The sequence below is a fragment of the Tetrahymena thermophila genome (assembly GCF_000189635.1).
Source record: "Tetrahymena thermophila SB210 genomic scaffold scf_8254751, whole genome shotgun sequence".
Taxonomy (NCBI): domain Eukaryota; phylum Ciliophora; class Oligohymenophorea; order Hymenostomatida; family Tetrahymenidae; genus Tetrahymena; species Tetrahymena thermophila.
Genome location: NW_002476511.1, coordinates 145,956 through 173,421, shown reverse-complemented (window position 1 = coordinate 173,421; position 27,466 = coordinate 145,956). Strand labels below are relative to the sequence as shown.

At 22.0% G+C, this 27,466-nt stretch overlaps 10 protein-coding genes across 10 annotated transcripts; 4 read left to right on the top strand and 6 right to left on the bottom strand. All coding sequences in view use genetic code 6, as the record gives it.

Moving 5' to 3' along the window:
- Positions 1 to 665: 665 nt before the first annotated feature.
- Positions 666 to 1,055, bottom strand: TTHERM_000943052 (hypothetical protein; the record flags this gene model as incomplete). The annotated part of the gene is made up of 1 exon (XM_012796296.1): positions 666 to 1,055. The coding sequence occupies one exon, from the start codon at positions 1,053 to 1,055 to the stop codon at positions 666 to 668; it is 390 nt and encodes a 129-aa protein (XP_012651750.1).
- Positions 1,056 to 1,168: 113 nt separating this feature from the next.
- Positions 1,169 to 6,220, top strand: TTHERM_000943051 (kinase domain protein; the record flags this gene model as incomplete). The annotated part of the gene is made up of 16 exons (XM_012796295.1): positions 1,169 to 1,179; positions 1,261 to 1,350; positions 1,636 to 1,725; positions 1,999 to 2,088; positions 2,346 to 2,435; positions 2,616 to 2,705; positions 2,983 to 3,072; positions 3,253 to 3,342; positions 3,600 to 3,689; positions 3,975 to 4,064; positions 4,326 to 4,415; positions 4,677 to 4,766; positions 5,044 to 5,133; positions 5,395 to 5,484; positions 5,754 to 5,843; positions 6,100 to 6,220. 16 exons carry the CDS (start codon positions 1,169 to 1,171, stop codon positions 6,218 to 6,220), a joined length of 1,392 nt encoding a protein of 463 aa, XP_012651749.1.
- A 1,483-nt stretch (positions 6,221 to 7,703) lies between these two features.
- TTHERM_00943050 (RING-H2 zinc finger protein) lies at positions 7,704 to 9,937 on the top strand (the record flags this gene model as incomplete). The annotated part of the gene is made up of 2 exons (XM_001031046.4): positions 7,704 to 8,724; positions 9,276 to 9,937. The coding sequence occupies 2 exons, from the start codon at positions 7,704 to 7,706 to the stop codon at positions 9,935 to 9,937; spliced, it is 1,683 nt and encodes a 560-aa protein (XP_001031046.4).
- Positions 9,938 to 10,544: 607 nt separating this feature from the next.
- On the bottom strand, positions 10,545 to 12,044 carry TTHERM_000943049 (hypothetical protein; the record flags this gene model as incomplete). The annotated part of the gene is made up of 5 exons (XM_012796294.1): positions 10,545 to 10,592; positions 11,086 to 11,364; positions 11,430 to 11,541; positions 11,607 to 11,813; positions 11,896 to 12,044. 5 exons carry the CDS (start codon positions 12,042 to 12,044, stop codon positions 10,545 to 10,547), a joined length of 795 nt encoding a protein of 264 aa, XP_012651748.1.
- A 1,069-nt stretch (positions 12,045 to 13,113) lies between these two features.
- TTHERM_00943040 (hypothetical protein) lies at positions 13,114 to 16,262 on the bottom strand (the record flags this gene model as incomplete). Its single annotated transcript, XM_001031045.2, has 3 exons — positions 15,259 to 16,262; positions 14,380 to 15,203; positions 13,114 to 14,330 (listed from the first exon to the last, which is right to left on the bottom strand). Exons 1-3 carry the CDS (start codon positions 16,164 to 16,166, stop codon positions 13,114 to 13,116), a joined length of 2,949 nt encoding a protein of 982 aa, XP_001031045.2. The 5' UTR covers positions 16,167 to 16,262.
- Positions 16,263 to 17,456: 1,194 nt separating this feature from the next.
- Positions 17,457 to 17,879, bottom strand: TTHERM_00943020 (transmembrane protein, putative; the record flags this gene model as incomplete). The annotated part of the gene is made up of 1 exon (XM_001031043.3): positions 17,457 to 17,879. The coding sequence occupies one exon, from the start codon at positions 17,877 to 17,879 to the stop codon at positions 17,457 to 17,459; it is 423 nt and encodes a 140-aa protein (XP_001031043.1).
- A 2,978-nt stretch (positions 17,880 to 20,857) lies between these two features.
- On the bottom strand, positions 20,858 to 21,394 carry TTHERM_00943010 (60S ribosomal protein L31, putative; the record flags this gene model as incomplete). The annotated part of the gene is made up of 1 exon (XM_001031042.2): positions 20,858 to 21,394. One exon carries the CDS (start codon positions 21,392 to 21,394, stop codon positions 20,858 to 20,860), a length of 537 nt encoding a protein of 178 aa, XP_001031042.2.
- A 1,058-nt stretch (positions 21,395 to 22,452) lies between these two features.
- On the bottom strand, positions 22,453 to 22,623 carry TTHERM_00943000 (hypothetical protein; the record flags this gene model as incomplete). The annotated part of the gene is made up of 1 exon (XM_001031041.1): positions 22,453 to 22,623. The coding sequence occupies one exon, from the start codon at positions 22,621 to 22,623 to the stop codon at positions 22,453 to 22,455; it is 171 nt and encodes a 56-aa protein (XP_001031041.1).
- A 42-nt stretch (positions 22,624 to 22,665) lies between these two features.
- On the top strand, positions 22,666 to 24,584 carry TTHERM_00942990 (SKIP/SNW domain protein; the record flags this gene model as incomplete). The annotated part of the gene is made up of 6 exons (XM_001031040.2): positions 22,666 to 23,010; positions 23,110 to 23,219; positions 23,280 to 23,514; positions 23,681 to 24,172; positions 24,235 to 24,365; positions 24,422 to 24,584. Exons 1-6 carry the CDS (start codon positions 22,843 to 22,845, stop codon positions 24,582 to 24,584), a joined length of 1,299 nt encoding a protein of 432 aa, XP_001031040.1. The 5' UTR covers positions 22,666 to 22,842.
- Positions 24,585 to 25,099: 515 nt separating this feature from the next.
- TTHERM_00942980 (CAIB/BAIF CoA-transferase family protein) lies at positions 25,100 to 27,144 on the top strand (the record flags this gene model as incomplete). Its single annotated transcript, XM_001031039.2, has 4 exons — positions 25,100 to 25,474; positions 25,590 to 25,760; positions 25,828 to 25,971; positions 26,098 to 27,144. The coding sequence occupies 4 exons, from the start codon at positions 25,100 to 25,102 to the stop codon at positions 27,142 to 27,144; spliced, it is 1,737 nt and encodes a 578-aa protein (XP_001031039.2).
- Between the last annotated feature and the right edge of the window lie 322 nt (positions 27,145 to 27,466).

The window sequence follows — 27,466 nt, the reverse complement described above, 5'->3', positions numbered from 1 at the left end:
GAAATTCTTTTAGAACATTCAAATTTTTATGCTGGCTAAGTTTTAGAAATTTATATTTCACGTTATAAAATAAAGAAAAGGATTATTCTAGATTTATTTATTTATTGATGCTTCATTCTTTTATTAATATTATATTTTTATTAATCAGCCTTTCTTTTTCATTTAATTAATAATCAATATCATTTTTTTTAATTAAAAAAAATTATTTTAAGCGCTTATTAAAAAACTAAATTCAGATTAGGATAGAAATTTTAAACAATTTATTAATTGAAAAAAATGAAAACTACTAGAATTTTTTCAAATATGACTAAATGAATAACTGACCATCTATATTCCTACTATATATATTTTTAAGTATATGTTTTAAATACAAATATTCAGTTTAAATAATGAATATTAAATAATTTTTCTGTGATATCTATCTCTTCATAAAACCAAATATATAAATTAATATTTGATAATTAATTTATTATTATATTTATTTGTTCTTTTTATCCATTTATAATTAATTAATTAAATTTCATAAATTGCAATACAATACTTTTGAAGAAAAAAAAATGATATAATAGATTAAAAAATATTACGAATTAGAAAAAGTAATTATTAATTTTTTTATTAATATCCTTTAAATTTATATAAATTAATAAAAAAAGTTTATAAGCTCTTCACTTTTATCTCATTAGGCTCTCCATATTGATCTTCGGTATATTTAATTAAAAAATATTATTTTTATTATTATTAATATTTTTATCTTTCAATTTATTTAAATAAATAATTTTTATTATAGAAATTATCATCATTATTTATTGATTTGCTTTTTTTTTCATTATTTGTTAATTTTATTAATTATTAATAAATCTTATTATTTCATATTTTTTCTTCATTTTTTCCTTCTAATTAACTAGAGTACAATGCCTATTTAATTTATAAAAGGCAAAATATAATATATCTTAATAATATAATAATAAAGCTAAATTAGCTTAAAATAGCTTTATTTTTGAGTTTTTAGAAAGCTTTAAACTCACAAAATGTAAAATTTGAAATAATATATACATACCGTATATTCTTATAACTTATCATTTTTTTTAAAAAAATAAATTTTGAAAAATTTACCAACTTTTGATGAAAAAAAATTCTGAAAAAATATTTAAAATTTTAATTTTATAAAATGTAAAGTTGGTAAATAAAACTCACATTTTTAAAATTTGTATGTCAACTTACTCTATTTAATGATTTATTTTTTCTTCAATATTTAAAAAGTGAGAATATAATTGGTGATGAAGGTGCATCAGGCTTAGGTTCAGGTTTAGCAAAGTGCATTAATCTCTCGAATTTAACACTTAACCTTGGGTAAAAACAGTTTATTTGTTTTGGATTGTGATATTTTGAATTATAAAAACTAATTAAAAACAATAAAGAACTTATTTCTTTTTCTTTTGATTGTGCTTGCATTTTTTTGTTCTTTCTTTCTTTCTTTCTTTCTTTCTTTCTTTCTTTCTTTGTTAATTTATCTCATCATTTTATTTTCAACTTTTGCTTTTATTGTTAATTAATCTTATTATTTCATATTTTTTCTTCATTTTTTCCTTCTAATTAACTATTTAATTATATATTTTTTCTTCAATATTTAAAAAGTTCAAATTAAATTGGTGCAGTGGGTGCATCAGGCTTAAGTTCTGGTTTAGCAAAGTGCATTAATCTCTCGAATTTGAGACTATAACTTAGGTAAAAACAGTTTATTTGTTTTGGATTATGATATTTTGAACTATAAAAACTAATTAAAAACAATAAAGCTCTTTTTTCTTTTTCTTTTTATTGTGCTTGCTTTTTTTTGTTCTTTCTTTCTTTCTTTCTTTCTCTATTTGTTAATTTATCTCATCATTTTATTTTCAACTTTTGCTTTTATTGTTAATTAATCTTATTATTTCATATTTTTTCTTCATTTTTTCCTTCTAATTAACTATTTAATTATATATTTTTTCTTCAATATTTAAAAAGGTTTAATAAAGTTGGTGATGAAGGTGCATCAGGCTTAGGTTCTGGTTTAGCAAAGTGCATTAATCTCTCAAATTTGACACTATTACTTAGGTAAAATCAGTTTATTTGTTTTGGATTGTGATATTTTGAAGTATAAAAACTAATTAAAAACAATAAAGCTCTTTTTTCTTTTTCTTTTTATTGTGCTTGCTTTTTTTTGTTCTTTGTTTCTTTATTAATTTATCTCATCATTTTATTTTTAATTTTTGCTTTTATTGTTAATTAATCTTATTATTTCATATTTTTTCTTCATTTTTTCCTTCTAATTAACTATTTAATGATATATTTTTTCTTCAATATTTAAAAAGTAGAAATTAAATTGGTGATGAAGGTGCATCAGGCTTAGGTTCTAGTTTAGCAAAGTGCATTAATCTCTCGAATTTGACACTTAACCTTGAGTAATAACAGTTTATTTGTTTTGGATTGTGATATCTTTCTTTCTTTGTTAATTTATCTCATCATTTTATTTTCAACTTTTGCTTTTATTGTTAATTAATCTTATTATTTCATATTTTTTCTTCATTTTTTCCTTCTAATTAACTATTTAATTATATATTTTTTCTTCAATATTTAAAAAGTGAGAATATAATTGGTGCAGTGGGTGCATCAGGCTTAGGTTCTGGTTTAGCAAAGTGCATTAATCTCTCGAATTTAAGACTATAACTTTAGTAAAAACAGTTTATTTGTTTTGGATTGTGATATTTTGAAGTATAAAAACTAATTAAAAACAATAAAGCTCTTTTTTCTTTTTCTTTTTATTGTGCTTGCTTTTTTTTATTCTTTCTTTCTTTCTTTCTTTCTTTCTCTATTTGTTAATTTATCTCATCATTTTATTTTCAACTTTTGCTTTTATTGTTAATTAATCTTATTATTTCATATTTTTTCTTCATTTTTTCCTTCTAATTAACTATTTAATGATATATTTTTTCTTCAATATTTAAAAAGTAGAAATTAAATTGGTGATGAAGGTGCATCAAGCTTAGGTTCTAGTTTAGCAAAGTGCATTAATCTCTCGAATTTGACACTTAAACTTGAGTAATAACAATTTATTTGTTTTGGATTGTGATATCTTTCTTTCTTTGTTAATTTATCTCATCATTTTATTTTCAACTTTTGCTTTTATTGTTAATAAATCTTATTATTTCATATTTTTTCTTCATTTTTTCCTTCTAATTAACTATTTAATGATATATTTTTTCTTCAATATTTAAAAAGTTTAAATTAAATTGGTGCAGTGGGTGCATCAGGCTTAGGTTCTGGTTTAGCAAAGTGCATTAATCTCTCGAATTTGACACTTAACCTTGAGTAAAAACAGTTTATTTGTTTTGGATTGTGATATTTTGAACTATAAAAACTAATTAAAAACAATAATGCTCTTTTTTCTTTTTCTTTTTATTGTACTTGCTTTTTTTTGTTCTTTCTTTCTTTATTAATTTATCTCATCATTTTATTTTCAACATTTGCTTTTATTGTTAATTAATCTTATTATTTCATATTTTTTCTTCATTTTTTCCTTCTAATTAACTATTTAATTATATATTTTTTCTTCAATATTTAAAAAGGTTTAATGAAGTTGGTGATGAAGGTGCATCAGGCTTAGGTTCTAGTTTAGCAAAGTGCATTAATCTCTCGAATTTGACACTATAACTTTAGTAAAATCAGTTTATTTGTTTTGGATTGTGTAATTTTGAGCTATAAAAACTAATTAAAATCAATAAAGCTCTTTTTTCTTTTTCTTTTTATTGTGCTTGCTTTTTTTTGTTCTTTCTTTCTTTCTTTCTTTCTTTCTTTCTTTTTTTATTTATTAATTTATCTTATCATTTTATTTTCAACTTTTGCTTTTATTGTTAATTAATCTTATTATTTCATATTTTTTCTTCATTTTTTCCTTCTAATTAACTATTTAATTATATATTTTTTCTTCAATATTTAAAAAGTTCAAATTAAATTGGTGCAGTGGGTGCATCAGGCTTAGGTTCTGGTTTAGCAAAGTGCATTAATCTCTCGAATTTAACACTTAACCTTGGGTAAAAACAGTTTATTTGTTTTGGATTGTGATATTTGGAACTATAAAAACTAATTAAAAACAATAAAGTTCTTATTTCTTTTTCTTTTTATTGTGCTTGCTTTTTTTTGTTTTTTCTTTCTTTCTTTGTTAATTTATCTCATCATTTTATTTTCAACATTTGCTTTTATTGTTAATTAATCTTATTATTTCATATTTTTTCTTCATTTTTTCCTTCTAATTAACTATTTAATTATATATTTTTTCTTCAATATTTAAAAAGGTTAAATAAAGTTGGTGATGAAGGTGCATCAGGCTTAGGTTCTGGTTTAGCAAAGTGCATTAATCTCTCGAATTTAACACTAGAACTTTAGTAAAAACAGTTTATTTGTTTTGGATTGTGATATTTTGAAGTATAAAAACTAATTAAAAACAATAAAGCTCTTTTTTCTTTTTCTTTTTATTGCACTTGCTTTTTTTTGTTCTTTCTTTCTTTCTTTGTTAATTTATCTCATCATTTTATTTTCAACTTTTGCTTTTATTGTTAATTAATCTTATTATTTCATATTTTTTCTTCATTTTTTACTTCTAATTAACTATTTAATGATATATTTTTTCTTCAATATTTAAAAAGTGAGAATATAATTGGTGCAGTGGGTGCATTAAGCTTAGGTTCTGGTTTAGCAAAGTGCATTAATCTCTCAAATTTGACACTAGATCTTGAGTAAAAACAGTTTATTTGTTTTGGATTGAGATATTTTGAATTATAAAAACTAATTAAAAACAATAAAGCTCTTTTTTCTTTTTCTTTTGATTGTGCTTGCTTTTTTTTGTTCTTTCTTTCTTTCTTTCTTTCTTTCTTTCTTTGTTAATTTATCTCATCATTTTATTTTCAACTTTTGCTTTTATTGTTAATAAATCTTATTATTTCATATTTTTTCTTCATTTATTCCTTCTAATTAACTATTTAATGATATATTTTTTCTTCAATATTTAAAAAGTGAGAGTTTAATTGGTGCAGTGGGTGCATCAGGCTTAGGCTCTGGTTTAGCAAGGTGCATTAATCTCACAAATTTGACACTATTACTTAAGTAAAATCAGTTTATTTGTTTTGGATTGTGATATTTTGAAGTATAAAAACTAATTAAAAACAATAAATATCTTTTTTCTTTTTCCTTTTATTGTGCTTGCTTTTTTTTGCTCTTTCTTTCTTTCTTTGTTAATTTATCTCATCATTTTATTTTCAACTTTTGCTTTTATTGTTAATTAATCTTATTATTTCAAATTTTTTCTTCATTTTTTCCTTCTAATTAACTATTTAATGATATATTTTTTCTTCAATATTTAAAAAGTTCAAATTAAATTGGTGATGAAGGTGCATCAGGCTTAGGTTCTGGTTTAGCAAAGTGCATTAATCTCTCAAATTTGACACTACAACTTAGGTAAAATCAGTTTATTTGTTTTGGATTGTGATATTTTGAACTATAAAAACTAATTAAAAACAATAAAGCTCTTTTTTCTTTTTCTTTTTATTGTGCTTGCTTTTTTTTGCTCTTTCTTTCTTTCTTTCTTTCTTTGTTAATTTATCTCATCATTTTATTTTCAACTTTTGCTTTTATTGTTAATTAATCTTATTATTTCATATTTTTTTTTCATTTTTTACTTCTAATTAACTATTTAATGATATATTTTTTCTTCAATATTTAAAAAGTTCAAATTAAATTGGTGATGAAGGTGCATCAGGCTTAGGTTCTGGTTTAGCAAAGTGCATTAATCTCTCGAATTTGACACTTTACCTAGGGTAAAAACAGTTTATTTGTTTTGGATTGTGATATTTTGAACTATAAAAACTAATTAAAAACAATAAATTCTTTTTTCTTTTTCTTTTTATTGTGCTTGCTTTTTTTTGCTCTTTCTTTCTTTGTTAAGTTATCTCATCATTTTATTTTCAACATTTTCTTTTATTGTTAATTAATCTTATTATTTCATATTTTTTCTTCATTTTTTCCTTCTAATTAAATATTTAATTATATATTTTTTCTTCAATATTTAAAAAGTTCAAATTATTTTGGTGCAGTGGGTGTATCAGGCTTAGGTTCTGGTTTAGCAAAGTGCATTAATCTCTCGAATTTGACACTTTGCCTTCTGTAAAAACAGTTTATTTGTTTTGGATTGTGATATTTTGAATTATAAAAATGAACATAAAACTAAAAAGCTATTTGAATTTATATGATTTATTTTTTTATATTTTTAATTCAGCTAATGCTATTTTATTTATTAATTTTAAGAAATAATTTTTAATTTAAAATTTTATTCTATTTTAATATTTATTTTAAAATTTACACAAATTTATTATAAAATCTTTAGCTCATTGAATGAATCATAAAAATTCAAAATAATAAGCAAGTGTCTTAAATCAAAAAGATTAGTTGTCTTTGAATGTGGCAAAAAAAGGATGAATAATATTAAATGATTGAATAATTGAAAATTATTTGTGTTTTAATTTATAATAGTTTGAAAAAGTTTTTTTAACCTAAAATATAAATTGATAGATAGATAGATAGATTTTTTTATTGATTTTATATTTATAAATATCATTCATTATGTATTATTTATTTATTTTACATATATGCAAATATATACTAATTGCTGGTATTATGAAATTCAAAATAAAATATTATCTGATTATATTGAGAGAACTTAACATCCGGGATATTTTATCACAATATTGATATGGAAAATCGTACTCATTTCACAATAAAAAAATTAAATATTTTTTATCTCAATTATCCATATAATCATACTCATCTAATCAGATATTATTAATTAAAAATAATTTTTTTAAAATCATATTATATATACCATATATCCCATTATTTTTAATCGGAACTTATCTACTTAGCAACTTATTTACTTATTAACTTTTTTTCATGCTAGAAAAAAATTATTAAAAATAAAGGTTTTGTTTATTTAATTATTTAATTACATTAGTTATTTAGAATTTTTAATTTTAAGAAATAAACAGAAAATAATGAAGGATTTTAAAATTCTAAATACTTGAGTAAGATTTATGAACTTTATTTTTATCAATAAATCAACCAGTCACTCAAAAATTTAGTGTGTGATAAGTAAATGTAACAAAAAAATTTATTTAATTTTAAAATTAAAAATGTCAGATTTAGAAACTAAATTTATTTATAAGTAAAAGAAATCTTTAAAGTTGACATTGAGTTTGAGTTAGATTTTTATATTGTTTGATTTATTAATTTTTAAACAAAAAATATAAGATGCTAGCTAATCAGCAAATGACTTTGTGAAGAAAGAATATTGCATCGCTTCTGCTCAGGCAATTATTAATTAATTGAATATATTAAAATAGATGAGAAAAAAACAAACAAACAAACAAATAATAAATAAATAGCTTCTTTTAATTATTTTTATAATTAGTTCAATAATAATTTATTATATTGTAAAAAGTTGATTGAATATAAATCATAGATAGATAGATAAATAGGTCTTAATTAGCGAAAATATTAAGAAAATAATTTGTATATTTGTTTGATAGCTAGTTAGTTATTTAGTTATATAAAACACTTTAAAAGAAGAAAAGTCGACAATAACTTTTGTTTAAAGTTTCGCTAATAATCAATTGCAGAAGATTATGGAGGATAATATAAAAAGTTAAATAAGAGCTCCTTTGCTGGATGTTGAAGCTGATACGAGCTAGCAAAGAGGAAGAAGGGCATATACTTCAATTGATTTGCCTTAACAATAAAATATTTAGCAAGGAATTAAGAATCCTAATTAAATTTTAGAACTGAACTCGAATGCCAATAATCAGGCCTAAGTTAATTTCAGACACTCTGTAGGTGTGGTGAATCACGGGGAAGCAAGCTCTGATGACAAGACAGATATTTAAGCACAATAAAATAATTTCTTAATGGGAATTTCAAACCAAAATTAGAATAATTCCTTAAATATGGGTAATGAAAATTTTAATGAAAATGAAGATGAGATGGAGGAAGAAAACATAGATGAAGAAGAAATCTACGACGATTCTAATTACGAAATGTCTAAGTTATTCCTCTCAATATTTAATGATAATAGAATCTTTTTAATAGCTGTTATTCTTTGTGATGCAGGTATGGGAGGTTTATCTTAATTAGTTTACAGTAAACGCTGTGAGGAAATGTCTGATTTGCAATATTGGAATTTTCAATGGGGATTTTATTTTTTTGCTAAAGCTGTTTATCATCTCTTTGTATTTACCCAGTTTTTTTCATCAGCATATAAACTTGATATTTGCTAAAAATTGGGCGAGTTTCGCTCTCCTGAAGAAAATGAACTTCGCCAAATAGAATATGAACAGCACTATACAGATAGGTAGAGGTCTTAAATTCGTCGCTCACTAGAGAAGCAATTCCTTGATTACTATTACAAAAGAACTTCTCTATTAAAGTGGGCATACTATATCAAATCTTTAGTCACTCTCGCCTATGTTATATATGGCATGGTCGTCTTCTTTAGTGGAAATTACTTCTAAATTTGGATATCGAATAACTACAACCAACCTTAGTCCCAATAGTGCGATTATGCGCTCACTTGGTGGGTTTATCTTTCTATTATATTCGTAATAGCCTGCAATAGATAAATATTTGACTTGATTCTCATCATTGCCATAGGTAATCTAATCTTTCATTATTTCAATATATATATCACTCAAAGAAAAACAAACAATTAAACACTAAAAAAGAAAGAAATAAATAAAGAAAGAAAGCAAATCATAGCTTGTTTGCTGTTTCTGATTACATTTCAAATCAAAATAAATTTCAATTATTTTTATGAATGAATGAATTTCAAACAAACAAAAATTATTTAAGTCCAAATTATTAAATTGTTGGTAAAAATATAAATTTTTCAAACATAAACTAAAAATTAGAAATGCTTTAAATAGAAAATAAAACTGAAATAGTAAATTAATAAAATCATTTCAAATTTGTTTGATCAGTTTAATATTTATGCTTCCAATAAGGTATAAATTTATCTTATGTGATAAAGCACAAAGACTTTGATTAGCTATTGAGAAATAAAATAAATAAATAAATTATCTAATCTTAAAAGAATAAGATTTTGATTCATTAGAAATACTCAACAAAATTAATTAAAAAATAAATCTTTTATTAAAAAATTGAAATAAATAAATGGGTTCTAATAATTTTTATAAAAAAATTAGTTTTGCCTCTAGCGTTGTTCATTTACTTCCCTTACATGGTTTACAAAAACTGTAAGAAGAAAAGAAAGAGAAAACAAATCTTTAAAAACTTTAAGAATTTGAAATTTTAGGTTGGAAAAGTTTAAGGGGATACTGAATGCACAATATGTAGAATGGATTATGTGATAGATGAAGAAATTACTATCTTACCTTGTAATGAATTACATCACTTCCACAAAGATTGCATTATGTCTTGGCTTAATGTTAACATGACATGTCCTCTCTGCAGACACAATTTCGCAGAAGAGAGCAGTGAAGAAGAGTAAAACGAATAATAAATTGTTCCAGCTTAATAAGGCCAATATGTTCCACCACTACAAAATCAATAACAAGGATAAATTATTTTTTAAAACTAATATCAGCAGCAAGGAGTTTAAAACTAATATAATCCTTAGCAAGGAGCTTAATAGCCATACTATTAAAATAATGTCCAATAAAATAACATGTAATATAATAATTAATAATACTAAGATTAAATGATTCTGAACTAGCTAATTGAAATGGTAGATTTATTCAATGATGTAGCAGATCTTTAGAGATTCTTATAATAAAATAACTACCCACCAGAATTACAATAAGTAATAATCCAACTATGGCACCAAAGATAAGCTGGGATGATATGAAAACAAAACTTTAGAAATTTTAAATAAATAAATAAAGTTATCGAGATATAAATAAACAAATAAACAAATAAAAAGTAATGGATGAATGAATGAATGAAAATAAATTGTATAAATAAAATGAATGAAATAATAAATGATATAAAAATAGATAAGAATATTTTTTCATATCTAAAAAATAAAAATATTTAATTTAATATAAAATAATTAAAATATTCCACTGCCTGTTTCAAAAGTATCAAATTAAATATAATTTTAATAGCTTAAACAATAATTAAATAAATATATCCATCACCCAACTTATAAAAAGTAATATTATCTATCTATCAATCAATCAATCAATCAAAATTCATTTTTCATTTAATCTATTTTATTGTACCAACAAAAGTATTTGTATGTTTCTTTGTTTATTTAATTGTTTCCAATAGAGAAATATGCGCTGAGCTGATAATTTAATATCAATACAATAATTTATTTATTTAGTTATCTAGTTATATTTTTGTTTTATCATACATTACATTCATTTTATTTGGACTTAAGTTATTTTAAGATTGTTTTTATTAATAAAATACTAAAAATACAAAATTAAATATTTTCAAAAAGATTGACATCAGATTTCGATTCCAACTCGTTTCTTCCAATATTCTAATCTCATATCCTATTTTATTATTATTTATTTAAACAAATTAATTGTATTTGAAAGTATTTAAAATTTTCTAATGAAAAAAATAAAAATCATAGAAAATTAATAATTCATGGAAGTATCAATAAATTAAATTATTAAATAAATAGTATTTAGCTCTAAAGCTTCAGAAAATAAATCAGATAATAAATAATAAAGACTAAAAATTTTAATTTAATTTCGATTTTTTTATACCTAAAATAAAATTTAACCTAAATCAAAGAATCAATTTATTTTTTTATTATTTTAAAATATTTGTTAAGTTATTGCTTTTTTATTTACTGAAGTATTTTTTCAAATAAATCTATATCTTTTAAAAGAAAATATAATTGTTGAATGAAATAAATAAAATTCATTTATTTCTAAGTTTTATGATAATAAAAACAAGATATAATAATTGATTTAATATTTAATAAAATGTAATTAAATCAATCATTTAATAAAACAAAGCTATTTATTAATAAATTACATCTGAATTGAAGGGAGTAAAATTCTATTTAATGTCTTTTATGAGTTCTAATTTAGTGAAATATTCTTCTTCTAATTAGCATAGATTCTTCATTTCTTTATTGATGTTTTTTTTTAATAATTATAATTCTTCACTTTCATTTTCATCTTGGTTTTTGCTATCTTTTGAAATCTTTTTTTCACTTTAAGTATCTCTTTTATCATTCTTTAAGCTTTTTGATTATTACTATACTTCTGAGGCATTTTATTGATCTTATAATATCTACTTTGGTTCATCAATCTTTAATGTTTGAAAAGTTTAAATATTTTCAGTATAAAAAATATTGATATTAATTAATTAATTACTTCTAGATTAAGCAATTAAGTTAAAATTGACTTTTATTCTATTTCTTATAATAAATGTTCTACTTACTCAAAATGTTTTTTAATGAATTCTTCGTAACTTTCATATTTTGCTCTTTTAATTAAAGTAAAATCAATTTAATTTTTACTTAAAATTTAAATTTCATTTATTTATTTTACATTCTTTTCTAAATTTCTGTCATATAATTTTCAAATCTTCTTGTAATCTTTACATCCATTTTGTCTTAAAGCTATGTATTTTATAGTAAGCTATTGGCCTTAAATGTAAACTTCTTTTATCTAAATATATCATTTAAGTCTATAACCTCCAAACACTACAATGCCTGTCCCATATATAAAATTATCTTGTCATAATCTTCTTTTCTTCTGCATTAAATAGTTAAAAAAATAATTTTCGTATACTAAAATTAGTTTAATTTGATATGCTAATTAATTAATTGATATTTACGTTGAACATTCTTGCTCTATTATCTGTTATTTCGCAATAAATTAGTGTAGTATTTGATTTAATATTTCTTCATCAGTATTTCCTTTCAATAAAGATTTTACTTTATTCACATTTGATTGCTTTTATGCTTATTTTCCTTCTTTGTTCATTTCTACTACTTCTAAATTTATTATCTTTGGATTAATTTCAGATCTATCAAAAAATTCAGAAGAGTTAGCATTATAAATTCCAATTAATTAAATAGTATCCTCAAATTAATTAATAAATAAGTTAATATAGATTTTGATATTAAATAAATAAATTAATATTTTAGATTACATTTTTTAAAAGCATAAATTAAAATTATTTTTATGTAAAAAGGGAAATCGTAAAAAATGATAATTTTTCTATTATTTCTACAAATTTTTTATCAAATCGAATTTAGAAATAACTTGTTTGATAAAATATCAATTTTAAATTACTTATCAAAAATGTTATAATTTAGATAAAAAACGAATAAATAAATTAAAATAATAAGATGATTGATCACTAAATATTAAATTTTTGCTTAGATCTTCAGATATTGACTGTAGAATTTCAAATTTTTACAAGAAATTTAACCAGAAAAACATGTAATAAAGAAATATATTTTTAAACGATATAATAAAAAAAATGTCATTTATGTTGTAATTTAGATAAAAGTTTAATAAATACTTTAAATAATTAATTTGATGATTGATCATTAGATATTTAATTGTTGGTTAGATCATAAATTCCAGATTGTAGAATTTAAAATTTTGATAAGAAATTTAATCTCTTACTAAATAATAATAAAATATATTTCAAAGAAATATTTTTTAATTGAATAGAATATATGCAATTTAATAAATACATTAAACCCTAGCTTGATTTTTGATAATAAATTAAATATTTAATTCTTTCTTAGATGAAAAATTAATTCTTGATTTTATCATTTTCAAATTTAATTTTTTTGTGCTATTTTAAGATTTTATTAAATGAGAGAAAAATACATACATTTAAAAAATTATTTGAAATGAACAAAATGCAATTCATTCATTCATTTATTTGTTTGTTTTTTTATTTAAAAGTGATTAAAAGCTTTTAAAATTTATAAAAAGAATAATTTCCAAATTTTTAAGAGTTTATTTTGCAATAAATTTTAATTAAATTAATTAAATTTGAGCACAAACTAACTAAGTAACTAAGTAATGATAAATGTCAATATTAATATTTATTTTAGAATAGTCTATTGTTATAATTATCTTAATTTATCTTAAAACTATTTGACTATTTTTATTGGCCTTTTTTCATTTTTTTTACTATTTCATCTTCTTCTATTTTTTAAATTAGATCAAGCAAATTATCGTCTGCATCATCTTCGTTAAGAAGAGATATTAAGTTGACATCTTCTTAATCTACTTTAGTCTTTTTTTGGAATGATTAGTTCTTACTTTAGAAGGAGTCTTAGCTCATTTAACTCATTTAATTTATTTGGTAATCAATTTTTTGCTACATTTAACGCTTTTTTTGTTCATTTTCATATTAATCTTGAAATTCGTTCTAAAATTAATCTTCTTCATAATCAGAAAATTCGCTTTTCTTGTTTTATTGTTTTTATTTGAACTATTTCTAAGAATTTTAACTATTGCTTCTGTTGGTTTTTGAGTTATCTCCATTTACAAAATATGATTATTCCCTTCCTTCAGAGTTGTTAGAACACTTAGATGAGTTTAATCTCTTTTTCTAATTGAGAATCTCAATCATTATTTCTCTTGCTTCTTCTTCATCTATTTCTTCAATAGCTTCTGTAATTTCTCTTTTGATGTCTTTAGAATTGCTTCTGATTGAATTATTTGTGCTTTTTTTCTAATTTTTATGAGAAGAAGGAGACATTGGGATTCTGTTTTTTATCTTTTAGCTGTTATTTCTCATTACTTAGCTTTCATCTTATTCATTGAGGAAAGCCATTTTATAATTTTTAAGTGATTGTAAAAAATCAGGCTCTACACTCATTTTTTCAGGAAAGGGAGTGCTTAAAGCGCTAAATATAAAGGTATTATTGGTTTAATTCATATTTTTATGATTCATAGTTTGCATCAAAGAGTTATCTGAATAATCTAGCTAATGATCATTAATTTACTATCTTTGTTGATCCTCTTCTTATTGTTTCATTTATTTATTTTAATTTTTCACAAAACTCAATTCGCTTTATGAAGAATCTAAATGGCTGTCATTTTGATTAAATAAATTATTTTTAAATTATTTCTAATTTATTTATTTATTATTTTAATATTTTTATTTATTTTAAATATTATTTTGCTTATTATTTTTTCCATTAAAATCTTATTAATAATTTTCTTGATATTCTTCTCCTTCTTCTTGTTCATCGTGATTATTTTCTTCCTCACTTGAATCTTCTTCATGAATAGCTTTTTCTTTAAGTCAAACATTAAAATGAAGCAAGTAATTAAATAAAATGTTTACCTTGATTCATTTGCATTTTTTGCTTTTAATATCTTGTCTCATATTTATCCTATGTTTTCTTGTTTTCTTGAATTTATTATTCTTACAAATAATCCATTTGATTTTATTTGATTTTACCTTATTAAAATTAAGGCTTTTACAGACTATTTTACTTTTATATTTGATTCATTTATTTTTAATTATAATTATCCTCTTCATCTCCATATTCGTCTTCATTATCGTCTTTAAATTAATATGTAGGAACAGATTTAAGCTTATTTTTTTGTAAATTGATGTAATCACTGTATTGAGTTTATTATTGAGAAGATTAAGATTGTTAAGTTAAGAAATTCTATTGAAATTTGGGTGTGTCTTTTTGAATTTCTTGTTGGTTTAACTGTTTGAGCTTTTGCAGAAGGTAAGAGTTTAGCTATTTTATTTCGTCAACATCTAAACTGTTAATATTTTTTTATTCTAAATTGACTTCTTTTTCTTCACTTTTTTAATCTTTAAAAGAACTTGTGAAATTTTATTCACCTTATTTACTAATTTATTCTTGTTTCTAACCAGAAAATTGCTATTTTTCATTCTCTTTTTGCTATGTTTACATATCTCTAGTATTTGTAAAGCTGCCATTCAAAGAATTCTCTTTTGATCTCTTCAAAGTTCTCCATTTTTTAGCTATTTCTAACTCTTCGTCATCTTCTTCTGAAGAATCTGAAACAATTTATTGATTTTGACCATTTTTATTTGCTTATTAATTTTCATTCTTTATGCTTTTTAATTGATTATCTTAATTTTATAATTGATTTTTCGAATCAGAATGAGTAACTTCTTAGCTTTTTCTATTAAAAAAATAAGTATTTAATAAAGATAAAAATTCTTTTTTTAATTTATTACTTAGTAGAGAAAGATTGACTTTGTAAATTTACTGAAGGAGGTTTAGGTAGAGGAAATAGTTTTTTTACTTCTTTCTGTGAAGCATAACTATCATTGTTTTAATAAGCTGATGCTTAGGGATTATTAAATTAATTAGAGTTTTCTTTATCATCTTGAATATTTTGAAACTAAGAAGAAGAATAATTGCTTGGCAAATTATAACTTAAAGAGGTATTATAACTTTAAAGTATGTTTTAGTTAGCAACGCTTTACTAATTATCAAGAGCATCGCGACTTTATTATGAAGAAAAACTTTTTTAATTAGAGCTATCAATGTTTTGAGTTTGAATTGTTTTAATAGAATTTAAATTATTTTGAAATTCTTTTGATAAGTCTTCAGATTCTTATGCTATTTCTTCATTTTATTTGTATATTTATTGCAATCTCATTTAATATTGTTTTTGATTCTCTTCGAGCTGCTTTTGCAATTTATCTTTCTCCTCTTTTTCTTAAGCAAGCTTTTTAATCAGCTCTCCTATTTTCTTTTTATCTTCTGGACATAAATCCTAAAGACGAGCAGCTTGACTTTGATAACTTTAAAAAGAATTTAAGCTTTCCTAATTTACAGAAGAATTAAACAAATTATCTCCTTTGTTCCCAGAACCATTACGACTCCCATTATTAATTGTATTTCTAAAATCATTGCTTTCTTGCTAATGAAAATCATAATTATTCTTTTTCACATCTTCGAAATTCGCAAATTTTTTTAATGTTGTAGAATCAGTCCAAGCAGAAGGAGCCTAGTTTTTCTTTGCACTAGAATTATACTAATTATAAGGAAACTAACTATTGCTATTATTGTTCTATGCAGTCAAGCTATTCTTTTTTAAATCTGCATTAGGCTTAGAGTTCTGTTTACCCTTTATCATTTCAATTTTAAAATCTTTCTACACTACCGAGCTCGCTAATTATTTAATTAGTATGCTTGTTTGTCCACAGATACAATTTATTAATTTTTAAATTTGATGCAAGCCAATTAAATTTTTATAAAAAAATCAATTTTGAATAATTTACAAAAGCATTTTGGTGTGCTTGCCTGTTTAATTAATTAATTAACAAATTAGATATTTATTTTTTTGATTTTAATGAAATACTTCATCACTGATTAATGAATGAATCTATCTTTATATCTGTTTTAATTGCTTAAATCAATTTAATTAAATTAAATTTTAAAATAAATTATTTTCAATAAAAATATAAATTAGTATAAAATTTGTAAGATTTCACTAAAAATTTTCTTCATGATTAAAAGAACGATAGAGTAGCTAGCAAAAATGTATGTAAAAAAGAAAATATAAATTGATGTGATGTGAAAGACTTTCTTTGATTTTTGATTTAAAAAAAATTTAAATTTAAAATATTAAAAAATAATAAAAATAAAATGAAAAATTTTTAAATTTGATATCAATTAATAAAAAATATTTAGTCTTTTTGAAGGGATAAATTTAAACTTTATCTTTTAAACTATTTTAAGTAAAATATTTTTTTTTAATTTAGAAACAAAAGTCTTAGATAAGATTAATTTATGAATTATATAAATGAAAATCAAATAATTATATATATTTGTTTAAAAAAGATTTAATTATAACTGAGCTGAATGTTAGAATATTTTTAAGTTGATGACAAAGGAGATATTCAATTTTTAAATTAAAATAAATAAATTTTTTAAATTAAAATAAGTATTAAATTAAAAGATAATCATTTTTGTAAATAATTCAACAAATATTCAAAAGGTAAATTAAATTTATTTATTATTTAAAAAAAAAATATAATTTCTTAATCAAATGAATTCTGTTCAAAATTTTTGATTGTAAATTTGGAAAATAAATTAATTTGAATTTAATGTAAAAAATGAATTAAAAACATTTATAAAAGTGCATTTATCTGTTTATAGGGTTGAATATATTTATATAGTTATTTGAAAGATTTACATTAATTTTAAGTTTAATAAATATATTATCAATAATTAATTAATTAATAATCGAGAGATGTTTTGATGAATTTAGTTAATACTCTATCTATTCATCTATTTATTTATTTATCTTTTTATCATGTTTTTTAGTACCTAACTTGAATTTATGGAGCTTTTTTATTTAATAGTTTTTTGCTTAAGAAAATTTTATTATATTTTTGATTGCTTGAAAATCAGATGAAATTCCTCAATCGTTCATGTAATCTATGGGGAATTCATTTAATATTTATTGTCTTTCTGATCTTGTTCTAGCAAAGCAAGCACTGATTAATTAGAATGTGTAATAAAGACCAGGGATCAAGAGTATAACTCCAATAATAAGAAGAGAAACATCCCTTCCAGTCTTAGATTCTTCTTAGAGAATATCAACTAAACCAATGGTGAAGAGAACAACACCACTAAATAGTAATATCAAGCAAATTCCAATAATTTTAATAGGAATAGGCATCAAATTAGCTTCGTTTTCTATATTTTGTTCATGCTATTATTCCCTTTCTTCAGCCTATTCGTGATCAACGGCCATCTGCTCATATTTTTTTTGAAGGGTTTATAGCTAAATTTCCTTATCTCCATGAACGGAGTTTTCACGAGTACGATCATAATCAGACATTTTTATTTACTTATTTTTTTTCTTCTACTTGTTATCTAGCTAGTTACCTACCTACCTTATAAGTCTATTTTTAATATCTTATTTATAAGAATTTTTGTTTGTTTTTTTATTTAATTTGTATGTTTATTTCTATTTATTTATTAATGAATTATTTTTTTCTCAACATATACTCACATAGAAATATTTATATTGATTAAATTTTTATCAGCTATTAGTTTTTATTACAAAAAATTGTAATGATCTGATGTAAATTTTATCAGTCTTTTGTTTACTTTGTTTGGTATACATTTTAATTCAAATTATGAAGAGTTTTAAGTGAATTAATAACTTTTCAAAGCTGAAAATAGACAGAAATTCAAAATAGATGGATATATATCGCTCTTTCAAATATTTAAAAAGCTAGAGCCGAGCGTCAACTATGAACATTTAATCATATTTAAGTATGAGGAATATTTTAATTCTTAACTTTATTTCTGTAACAACATTATTAAGCAATAACTTTAAATACTCATGTCCATCTACTTTAGTTTCTATTTGATTAATATAAGAATATAGATATTTTTATATAAATTCAGTAATTGCCTTATTAATTGTTTTCTATACCAAAAAATTTTAATTCAATAATTAATTTTTATAAATGATTCTTGTTAATGATAGATTATATTTTTATTAAAAAGTAATCTATCTACTTGAATAAATTTATTTTATTTCTTGTAAATCCTACAAAAATTAACTAAGCTACTATTTTAAATTATGATTAACTATTTTAGATATTTGTTGACTTTGATGTTAAACTTATTAATCAATAAATTTCTAACTAAGTATTAACATTTCAATCTAGCTATTTAATGTTAAAAATCCGTCTTAGTTTAGTTTAATAAAAAATCAATAATTGTTTATATAATTTTAATACACTTTCTTTTTACTAAAAAGGTAAATTTTACTTCAAATTAAAAAGAATTTAGAAACATTGAATTATTTATTTTTTTAAATCAAAAAATATAATTGGATTAATTAAAATATTTTTAAATTATTAATTAAATTTTATTTAAATTTCTAAGATGACAATTTATAAAAATAATTTAAATAAAATTTTAGTAAAAAATTAATAAGTAAATTAAAGTCAAAAAATAAACTATGATGTTTTTGATCATAATAATTTTGAGTTTCTTTAAAAACAAATGACTTAGTGAAAGTACTTTCAAAGACTTTATTTGATTTGCTAAATTTATATAGACAATCATTTCATTGAAAAATATTCACAGATGTATTCCAGATTAAGACTTGATTGGTTGGTTGAAACAATAGGTAACAAAAATTTTTAGTTGAAAAAGGTAATGGGGATAAATTTAGTTTATAATTTGAATAATATTTAATTTTTAAATTAGTTCAAACATTTCAAAGTCACTTTAATTTAAATATAAAATTATTCACTTAAAAATATTTTAAGATTCAGCCAAAATAAGTTTTAATTCAAAAAGTGAATGTTAATTTTAATAAAATGAAAGCTTTTAAATTTGTTAAAAACAGTTAAAGGATTATTTATTTTGGTATTTAATTACATGTATTTCTTTTATAGTTATACAAAATACCTTTTAATTTAAATTAAATATAATATTTTTTATAAAATCTTTATTGAAAATTGTAAAATAAATTCTAAATATTAAAAGCTTTGTTAATTAAATAAAATTTATTTGAATTTTTTTAGTCTTATTGAGATAACAAATAGCAATTTATGGCTAAAAAATATAAATTTATGCTTTGCCTTTAAATTTTTGAAATTTGATTTTAGAAGTATAAAAAATCAATTAAAAGATATCACTTTAATTTGTTTTTATATTTGACTCTTATAATGATAATTTGTTGATTTTGGAAAATAATAAATAAAATATACTTATTTAAAACGTTATTTGTTGTCAAAATTAAAATTATTAAATACTAAATCAATCGCTACTTTATCAATTGAAAAATTAAATTCATAGTTTGTTTGTTTGTTGGCTTATTCAGTGTGATAAAATAGAATATTTATTGAAACTGAAAAATAGCTAAAAATAGGAAAAATTATTAAAAACAGGCAGACATTTAAAATTTTGTTTAATGGTTTGTTTATGCTATTTCATATTCTTAAATGATTGATATTAAAAATTAGATGATATTAGATAGATTAGATTCGTTGAGATTAGATGAGTTAGTTTTTTGAAAATTAGTAAGCAAGTAAGTAAGTAAATGAGGTGGATTTAAATAGAAGTAGAAATATATGTAAATAATATATTATGATGGACTAAGAAATAAAGATATGCATAAAATTGTTGATGAGTTTGTTTGTTGTTTGTTTGTTTGTTTTTTTGTTATTTTTGATTGAAAGCTTAATTAGTTGCTTGTAAATAAGTAAGTTTTTCCATTTGAATATTAATATTTCAATTTATTAATTGATTGATTGTTATGTGTATCCATCCATCCATTTTTATTTTTGATAAGTAAGCAACTAAGATTCGATAAATCTATTTAATAATATAAATAGATTTAGCTATTACAGCTTGGATGTTTTGGCAAACTAATTAGCTAAATAACTCACTACTCATTAATTGACTTACTTACTAACTAATTAACTAAATTCTAACTAAATAACTAACCCACTAACTATCTATCATTCTATCTTTGTATCTATCTATTTATTTATCTAACTATTTAACTTAGTAAGTAATAATAATAATAATAAATAGCTGTAAATTTGATGATGCCTGTGATGCGATGCGATTGATTATGAAATGTATTAAAAAGTAATTAATTAGAAAGCTTGCAAAAGAGCGATGATGGATTCTATGCAATACTGTTTAAATATATATATTCCGACTATAAGATTTTTACACCGATTAAAATATATGACATTGCTATTATATTATGCTAATAAATTTATAATATTCTAGGCGATATAATTGTGCCATAATTTTAATATGAAAATTAGAAAGCTTTTTAAATCATTCAGCCTTAGTCTTTTCAGTCAAAAGACCGTGGTAAGAATCGACTTGTAAGTGTTGGACAAGGGTGTAGAATTAGGATTGAGCACCTTCTTCTTCATTTTTTCTCTTGCAGAGTCTAACTCTGACTCTTCTGGGAATATTTCTGATACCATTGCTCCAAATGAATTTATTGAGTTCAGTGTCGATTCTAACGTCATCGGTACCCATGGTCTTCTTGGCGATGGCAACAATTTCTCTAATAGCTCTAGGGGCCTTCTTCTTGAAAGAGATCTTGTGGCATTGCTTGTGGAGATTGACGGTAGTGTCGATGGACTTTTCTTCTTACTTAACCATTTTGATTGTATTCTTTGATTATTTTTAATCCTTTGATTTTTCTTTCTTTAATTTTTAATTATTAATTTGGTTTCTATCTTTACAATGCTTCTTTTATTTATCTTTTCTTAATTTTCTTCTTTCTCTTTACTTCTTTAATTTAGATTTTTTTCTTCTCTCTTTATTTACCTCTCTATTTTTTTGGTCTGCCTTTCTGCTCATTTTCTTTCATTTGCCATCATAGCTGTTGTTAGTCCTCTTCATCATCTTCCTTGTCCTCTCTCCTTTATTTTACATGCATATTTCATTCATTCATTTATATATATTATATATATTCGCTATCTCATTTATTTAGTCATAATCAAATATCAAAGCTCGTCTGTATGTATTTATATTTACTCTCTCTCAAATCCTTTACTAATTACTATCACCCATGCATCCAAGCAATCAAGTATTTATATTAAATCTCGCTTCATTTCTTGATATATGGATTTATTTAGTTAATTTGTATTATATGCTCAATAGCAATCATATTCAAAAATCAAAATACATTTTTAAAAGCATTTTAATTCTTTTTAAATTATTATTTCTTTAGTTTACGAACAAAGAAGACAAATTACATTCAAATAAAATTATTTTTTCATTAAAATAAATAAAAAGCTTTTAATTAAGTTTAGCCATAAGAATTTTTAAGACATTCAAAAATAAATAAAGTCTTAAATTTTTAAAATTAAAGTTTTAACTTGATAAAACATTTTTTCAATTTAAATACATAATTGATAACATTAATTTTATAATTATTCAATATAACAAAATAAAATGATTAAAAGATTAACCATAATAAATTTAGAAAATAATTTTCTTCATCACTTTTGTTAAATTGTTTTCTTTCAATTGATAATTAAAAAAAAATGATTTAAAATAAAAATATTATTTGAAAAGAATGTCTCTTAAATATTTAAAAAATAATTAATTAAAGTGGATATTTCTTTCTCAATAAAAATAAAATAGGTTGAAATAAATTAAATTATTTTCTTTTTTCATTGTATTTTTTCCAAAATAATTTTTAATTTGGTTAAAATAATTTAAAAATTTTTATAATTAAATACCAAAATTAGAAACATATCTTAAGATTGAATTTATTATTTTATTTAATTATATAAAAAAGAGTATTAAATTATTAAAGTTAAAATCTTAAAGATTTCTAGTTTTAAATTAATTCATTTATTTTTTCTACAAGATTATATAAAAATGTAATAGTTTCTATTATTCAATTAGTCTCAAAGTTAATCAGTGAATGAATCAATGAGCTCTTGCTTTTTGCTTGCTAGCTAAATAAATGTATTTTTTCTGCTTGTATGAGTTAATTAATTAATGAATGAATGAATAGAATAAATTTGCGAGATGCTTTTTTTAAGTTCTGAGGTTTGAGATTATAAAATTAAGTTCATTACCAAATTCATAAAGAATATATCAAATTTTTAATATTATTCGAAATTTTTGTAAAATTTGTTAAACAAAAATAATATAGCCAATATATAAATAAATAGATAGATAGATAAGTAATTCCAAAAAGGATAAACCATTTTGAATAAAATAAACAGACAAGATAACCTTTAAGTCAAAATCAATAGCGATAAACATAAAATCAACATTTAAAAGAATAGAAAATGATTCAACCATACAAATAGGGAAAAGATTATCAACATAATTTCCGTAATAGATATTTAGATGAAGACGAATTAGCTAAGCCTTCCCAAGAAGTAGCTTAACAAATTACAAATCACACATAATAGTAATTGCAGACCTAAGGTACCCAAAAGACATTCTCTACTAATGTAAGCTTTTTAATATGCTTTCTACCATTTTAGATTAAAGTTTTTATGTTGCTAAAATTGGATAATTAGCTTATGATTTTTGTTTATTTTATAAAATAGAATAAAGTAGTTAATAGCATAAACAAGAAAAATGATGTTTAATATATTTCATATACACCTCATAATCAAGCTATTGGAACTAATGCAGGTGCATCTTAAAGAATTATCAAGTAACTTTGCTCTTAAAATCTATTTTTAAATTTTATTCCTTTTGATTTTTATTAATTTAGGATGCATGAGCGCTAAGTCGACCCATTAGCTCCAGCTTAGTTTAAACATAAAAAGGTTGCCTAAGGTCCTCCTTCTCCTCCTACTACCATTATGCACTCTCCTCCTCGTAAGTTAACCTAAGAAGATCAATTAAACTGGAAAATACCACCATGCATTTCCAATTGGAAGAACGCCAAAGGTTACACTATTCCTCTCGAAATGAGATTGAAAGCAGATGGAAGAACTCAATAACAGGTATAAATATAATTTTTAAAATATTTTCATAAAATCAAAGCAAAAACAATAAAATTTTATTTTCTGAGAAATTTAAAGATAAATCAAAAGCATTTTGAACATATTTTGAATTTACTTTAAATAAATAATAGGAATTATTAACTATTTTTTTATATTTATTTAATAGCACACAATTAATGATAAATTTGCTATGTTAAATAACTCTTTGTATGTTGCAGAAAGAGAAGCAAGAAAGGAATTAGAAGAAAGAAATAAGTTGATTAGAACCATGGCATAGACAGAGCTTAAAAAGTAAGAAGAAGAGTTTAGAAAGTAAGCTTAAGAAGCAAGAGAAAAGTCAAATAAATTACTCGAAGATTCAGCAGCTTCTCTTGAGTAGAGAACCAACAATGACACTGAGGTTAGAGAAAAGGTTTCAAAGGAAGATTTGAAGAATATTGAGGAAATTAAGAGAAGAGAGCAAATGAGATACATTGAAAAGAGAGAACTTGAAAGACAACTTCGTCTTGAAAATGCAGGAAATAAAAAGGCTAAGTAAGTTAGAGATTAGGAAAGAGATATCTCTGAAAAAGTAGCTCTTGGTCAAGCTCAACCTACCTAGTCCAAGGAAGTTATGTTTGATTAACGTCTTTTCAATTAAAATTCTGGATTGGATGCAGTAATTTCACAAAAATATTTTTGTTATAAAAAATATAAATTTCTATTTTTAATGATAAAAAGGGATTCGGAAGCGATGATGAAAATAAACTCTATGATAAGCCATTGTTTGCAGACAGAAGCAATGCAAATATTTATAGAAATAATAATGAAATTAACTTAGATGATGATGAAGACGACGATAAACCTGCTGAGTAAAATTTTTTATCATTACTACTTTGTTAGCATATTTTAATCATAAATTTTATAGTATTACTAGAGTAGTAAAAGCACCAGCTAGAACTTTTGATGGAGCCAACAAAGCTGCAGGAAACAGAAGTAGACCTGTAGAATTTGAAAAGGAATAAAACGATTACTTTGGTATGGACTCTCTTATCACAGATAAAGTTTAGAAAAAATTAAAGAAGGATTGATTATTTAATTCTTCTTGAAAAAAAATCAAACACAATTTATAATTTAAAAACATATTATGGACTTAATTTTTGATTGGCAATAAATAAAAAATAACTCAATAAATAAATAAATAATAAATTAAAAAGAATAAAAAAATAAGTAAATTACTTGATTTAATTAAAACGTTTTATAATTTTTGTATTTCTTTGAATTTAAAAAATAAATAATTTGCTAATTCAATAAATAAATGTTTTTCTTTCTTCTTATTTTCATTGATAATTTTGATTAAATAATCGATTTATTATTTATTATTTAATAAATTTAAAACCTGTTTGCAGCTTTATTAAAAATTCTATTAAATCCTTCAATTATTATTTTAAATAGATATTTTGTATTTTTAGTGTTTTTGTTAGCTTTTTTGATGAATTCTTATGTTGAATGACGTTATTAATTTAAAGTATGAATAATTGATTAATTATTTAATTAATTAATAAATTAATTTAATTATTACAAAAATTTTATATTTGGATAAAGTATGAAGGGACCATTAAAAGGAATTAAAGTGTTGGAATTCGAGGGACTTGCCCCAACTGTATTTGCAGGGATGATTTTAGCTGATTTTGGAGCTGATGTCACAATTATAAATAGGAAGAAAAATGTTAATCCTATTGGCATAGACACTAAAAACACTTATTTGAATAGAGGAAAGAAATCATTAGCAGCAGATTTTAAAGACCCTTTTCAGGTTTCAGTAATTAGGAAGATGATGGAGAAGACAGATGTAGTCATTGATTGCTTTAGACCTGGAAAATTAGAGCATATTGGATTGGGACCAAACGATATTAAAAACGATAGACTCATTTTTGCAAGAGTGAGTGGTTTTGGCTAAACTGGACCATTGAGAGATTATGTAAGAAATTACAAAATATAAATGACTAAAGCTAAAAGATATTGATAAAGAAATAAACATTTTTTGATAATTAGGCTAGAATGTATAGCTCAATTGTTTTATTTTTAAACAAAAGGCTGGTCATGACATAAATTATTTATCTTATAGTGGAATATTAGGCACTTTTAGCAAAGAAAACAGAAATCCAGAGCCTCCAAATAATGTTTTAGCTGATTTTGCAGGCGGTGGTGGTTTTGGCGTTATTGGTATTCTACTTGCTTTATATGAAAGAGAAAGAACAGGAAAAGTATTTAAATAAATATAAAATAATAGAATCGTTTTAGATTAATTCATTCATGTGTGTATGTTAATAGGGATAAGTAGTTGATGTTAGCTTGACAGACTGCGTTGGTTATATGAGTAGTTTCCTTCATAATATGAAAAAATTAGGTGTATGGAATAACCCTAGAGGTAAAAATCTTCTCGATGGAGGTGCTCATTACTATTAAACATACAAAGTAAATAAACATTTTTGATTTTTATTCAAAAAGTAGGTTTTTACTAAAGTAGAAATATTACTTTGAAATATTCAATAAATATTTTGTTATTATTAATTAATTAAATAAATAAATAAATCAAATTAGTGCAAAGATGGAAAATATTTAGCAGTTGGTTGTATAGAAAATTAGTTTTATAGAAACTTTTTGAAGGGTTTAAATGTTGAGCATTAAGATGTCTTAGCCAAAAACTAATACGATGTCGATGAATACGAGCATTTAACTGATGAATTCCAAAAAATAATTCTAAACAAAACAAGAGATGAATGGATGCAAATATTTGAACCTTTAGATTGTTGTGTTTCTCCTGTTTTAGATATGAACGAGATGTAGAATAATCAGAAAGTATAAAAATTTATATTTAAGGAATCAGATAAACCACATGCTTTCTAATATGCCCCTAGCCCTATTCTCTCAAATTATTAAAATTTAGGTATATTATGGCAGAAAAATATTTAACTGAATTATTTAATATTAATATAGCATCTGATGCTTCAGCTCCACCATCTAGAGGATAGCATACTCTTGAAGTGCTTAAATAATACAATATATCTCAAGAAGACATTACAAAATTTATTACTCCAAAATAAAAGCTTTGATTGCAATGAGATAGAAAAAAATAAATTAATTAATTTATAAACAAATACATAAGTTTCTTGTATTAATTCAAGCTTGGTTAAATATTTATTCTTAAAATATTTCTCAGCATGTCAATAAATAAAAATTTCTCATTAATCCAAAATATTGATTTAATTTTTCAACAAAGCTAACTAATTAAAATTTAAATTCAAAACAAAAAATGTGAGATAAAAGTAATATTAATTTATAATTTATATTAAATCAATAATTTTCAATAAAATATAATCAAATAAGAAAATATAAATAATATCATTGAAAGATATAACGAAATTCAAAACAAAAAAAAATAAAAGCTTTAATTCTTAGAAATAAATTTATTAAATAAATTAATTAATTAGCAAATATCTTGTATTAATATGTGCTTGGTTAAATATTTAAAATATTATTTCTAAACAAATAAAATACTCAAAAAGCAAATAAACAAATTTTTATCAAATGATAAATTTCATTATTTATTTATTGGAAAATGTTTAATACTTCCATTAAGCTTACTGATTTAAATTTAAATCCAATATAAGTGTGATTCTTAAATCAATTTGAATTTGGGTCTATGTGCAGGTGCGTTATCTTGCTGAAACTTTGTATATATATTATTTTTCCAATCCAGGATAAAAATGATAAACTTACATTTAAACGAAATTCAAAACAAAAAAAAATAAAAGCTTTAATTCATAGAAATAAATTTATTAAATAAATTAATTAATTAGCAAATATCTTGTATTAATATGTGCTTGGTTAAATATTTAAAATATTATTTCTAAACAAATAAAATACTCAAAAAGTAAATAAACAAATTTTTATCAAATGATAAATTTCA